Below are 3685 nucleotides of genomic sequence, written 5' to 3' on the forward strand. Positions count from 1 at the left end.
AAGCTGATGAAGTGCCACCAGTGGAACATTCATTTTCACCTGTTCCACAACCATCAGACTTGAGAAGGACAACAAGGAGTGCCAATCCGCCAATATGGTTAAAGGATTATGTAACCACTAAATTTGGTGGTAAGTCTGGAAGTGTGACCCTTTATTCTATCTCAGATGTGTTGTCTTATGATAATGTCTCACCAGCATATCAAGCCTATCTGCAAGCCTTTTCATCTCAAATTGAACCACAAAATTTTAAAGAAACTGCAACAGATGAACACTGGATTAAGGTTATGCAGCTAGAAATTCAAGCCCTGAAGGAAAATCAAACTTGGGACTTGGTCCCTCTACCACCAGGGAAATATGTTATAGGTTCTAAATGGGTATACAAGATTAAATATAAGGCTGATGAAAGCATTGAAAGATACAAGGCCAGATTAGTTGTGATGGGATACAATCAGCAGGAAGGTTTGGATTATCATGATACCTTCTCACCTGTTGCTAAAATGGTGACAGTTAGAGTTGTGATAAGCCTGGCAGCCTCCAAGAAGTGGGACATCTTTCAAATGGATGTAAATAATGCTTTCCTACAAGGAGATCTTTATGAAGATGTATACATGGAATTGCCTCAAGGCTTTCAGAGACAAGGAAGTAAACTGGTATGCAAACTGAAAAAATCATTATATGGACTCAAACAGACTTCAAGACAGTGAAATATTAAGCTCACAAATGTATTAATTGCTGGTGGCTATACACAAAGCAGCTATGATCACTCACTGGTTATTCAGCGATCAGGACATGATATTGTAGTGGTCTTGGTTTATGTTGATGATCTGCTTATCACAGGGAGTAACTCTACTCTAATTCAGCATGCAAAAGACACACTGAACAAGGCATTCAAAGTGAAAAACTTAGGCCAGTTAAGATTCTTCTAAGGAATTGAAGTACTCAGGTCTGACAAAGGTGTCTTGCTTAACCAAAGGAAGTATGTATTGGAACTGATCTCACAAATGGAACTGATCTCACAAATTGGCCTGAGTGGGTGCAAACCATCTCTAACACCATTAGAGGTCAATAAGAAATTAACTTCTATAGAGTATGACCTCCAAGTTGGTCCATCTGATGATCCAAAAATAGATGACATACTTGGTTATCAAAAGTTGGTTGGCAAATTACTTTATCTCACTATTACTAGGCCTGACATTTGCTTTGCAGTACAAACATTAAGCCAATTTATGCAGAGACCTAAACAGTCTCACATGGATGGTGCACTAAGGGTGGTGAGGTATCTGAAGGGTAATCCTGAACTTGGAATTCTACTTAAAGCAGATGAGATCATATCTATGACTGCCTTCTGTGATTCTGATTGGGTATCTTATCCCAACACTAGAAGGTCAGTTTCAGGGTATATAGTCATGATGGGTGATTCTTTGGTTTCTTGGAAATCTAAGAAACAACATACAGTGAGCAGAAGCTAAGTATAGGAGCATGGCAGGTGCAACTGCTGAAGTGATATGGCTGGCTGGTTTATTGGCAGAGCTTGGAGTGACCTTAACCATGCCTGTGAAGTTGTTTTGTGATAATAAAATTGCACTACAAATTGCTGCTAATCCTATTTTTTATGAGAGAACTAAGCAGATAGAAATCGATTGTTATTTTGTTAGAGAAAGAATCAAATCAGGTTTGCTGCAACCAGTTCATGTCCCCTCCAACATGCAACTAGCTGATCTCATGACTAAAGGACTTCCCGCAGCTCAACGTTAGTTTCTTCTTTCCAAGCTGAGCGTCCTTGATGTTTTTCGGTCACCAGCTTGAGGGGGAGTAAAGAGACTAGACAGTTAGGTTGTTATAGTTTGTTAGAAAAAAGAGTGGTGTACAGCTGGTGTACAGCTGTCAAGTTAGTGGAGTTGGATGTTAGTGGAGTCGGTTATTTTTCTCTATAAGTAGCAATTGCATCACTAACATTGTAATCAGAATTAGATCATTTTCAATCAATAAAGCTTGTTCATTCGTCTAAGAACCATATCAACAAACTTGGTCCAACAGCTCCAGGGATTTTATCAACACACAATTAATTTATATATTTCTACTTGATTGTTCAGTATAATTAAAGACTATACTCGAAAGTTACAGAGTTCACTCGAAGCCCGTATAATATTATAGCTTCGCCGTTGAATATGTATAATATCGATCTATTCGTATATTTACATTCTTATATTTTGATACCCCTTAGTTCAAAATTTTTATTTTACCAATATATACATGAAAAGGAACGATGATGTTCGACCACTTCTTGATGTTTTAAACGTTAAAAAAGGGCAGATGATAACTTGATTGAATTAACATATTTCATAGACATAGTACGACACATATTATAATGTGCAATACTTTGAATTTAATTTGGAAAATAACACTTATACAAGTCTTGTATATTGCATTATTATTGTCGGCAAGTTGCTTAATTACATCAACTTTTTCATCCCCCATTATTGAAAAAGAGCAATTATTATAAGCATTTGTTTGTTATAGTACATTATTAATTGGTGCGTTAGTAGGGAGACAGACGTGAAACACTCGAAAACTATCTATTTTTAGTACTAAGGGAAAGAGTAAATTACGAATAAGTTTTAACATGTCCCTCCAATTAAGATATGTTTGGTTTGATGGCACAACCTCTTACTCCGTACTAACATGCATGTTAACATTTGTACTAACTAAAGTATCACTCCCTTCGTTCCAATTTAAATGCATTTTAATGAAGTTTAAGAAATACAATATTTATTTCGATCTTATTATATTAAAGTAAAGTTGTATATTTATAGTAATTTTAAATATTGCAGTTTTAAATTTGCTATGTGGAATATTAAAATCGAAAATCTATTAAATATAAAAAGAAATACTCTTTTTAGAGACAGATCAAAAATGAAAGTAAGACATTAAAATCGAAACGGATGGAGCAACTAAATTGGTGTCAAAAGTAAACTTTAGGTTATACATCCCTTAAATTTGCCGTTAATTCTCTGGTTTAAACATGACTCAAATTTTATGCAATCGAATATTTGAACACGTGATAAATATTTCTATTAGACACTTCTATCTCATACGAAGTGTAAGTTTCTACATGTGTTCACAAGTGTTCATTACTGATAGATAAGTTAATTATTTAAAATATTTCTTATTCTTTAATGAGTTAATACATAAAAATGATCCTAAACTTGACATCAAACTATAATTTTGACCGTAAAATTAGAGGGAGGTCATATTTGTGCAGTTTTGAATAGTTAAAGGTCATATTTGTGCACTATCAAAGTTTTACTTTTTGTGTTAAAAAAGGCGTCGTTTTTATTATTATTATTATTATTATTATTATTATTATTATTATTATTATTTCTATAGCTGCAACACCTAGCTTTTTAAAAAAAATAATTAAAAAATCAAACCCGCGCAGTAGGCTGAAGGAAGCGCCCAAGAAGAGCAAACAACACCACTGGACTATCTAAGTGTCTTGTTTCATGTGGTTCAACATTAATATATATACATAAATATAAATTTTCTACCTTATTTATATAATGTAATTTTTTTACCGAGGGGGTTCGGGTGAACCCGATGACAACCACGTAGGTCCGCCCCTGCATTAATTTAATAATGTTTTAATAACGTTAATTTAATAATATTGTAATAACGTTAATTTGAT

At 34.1% G+C, this 3685-nt stretch overlaps 1 protein-coding gene across 1 annotated transcript; it reads left to right on the top strand.

Annotated features, from left to right (window-relative positions):
• The first annotated feature begins 1001 nt into the window (after positions 1 to 1001).
• Positions 1002 to 1469, top strand: LOC107868632 (uncharacterized mitochondrial protein AtMg00810-like). Its single transcript, XM_016715313.1, has one exon. It carries the CDS (start codon positions 1002 to 1004, stop codon positions 1467 to 1469), a length of 468 nt encoding a protein of 155 aa, XP_016570799.1.
• The last annotated feature ends 2216 nt before the right edge of the window (positions 1470 to 3685 follow it).

The sequence above is a fragment of the Capsicum annuum genome, chromosome 4 (assembly GCF_002878395.1).
Source record: "Capsicum annuum cultivar UCD-10X-F1 chromosome 4, UCD10Xv1.1, whole genome shotgun sequence".
NCBI lineage: Eukaryota > Viridiplantae > Streptophyta > Magnoliopsida > Solanales > Solanaceae > Capsicum > Capsicum annuum.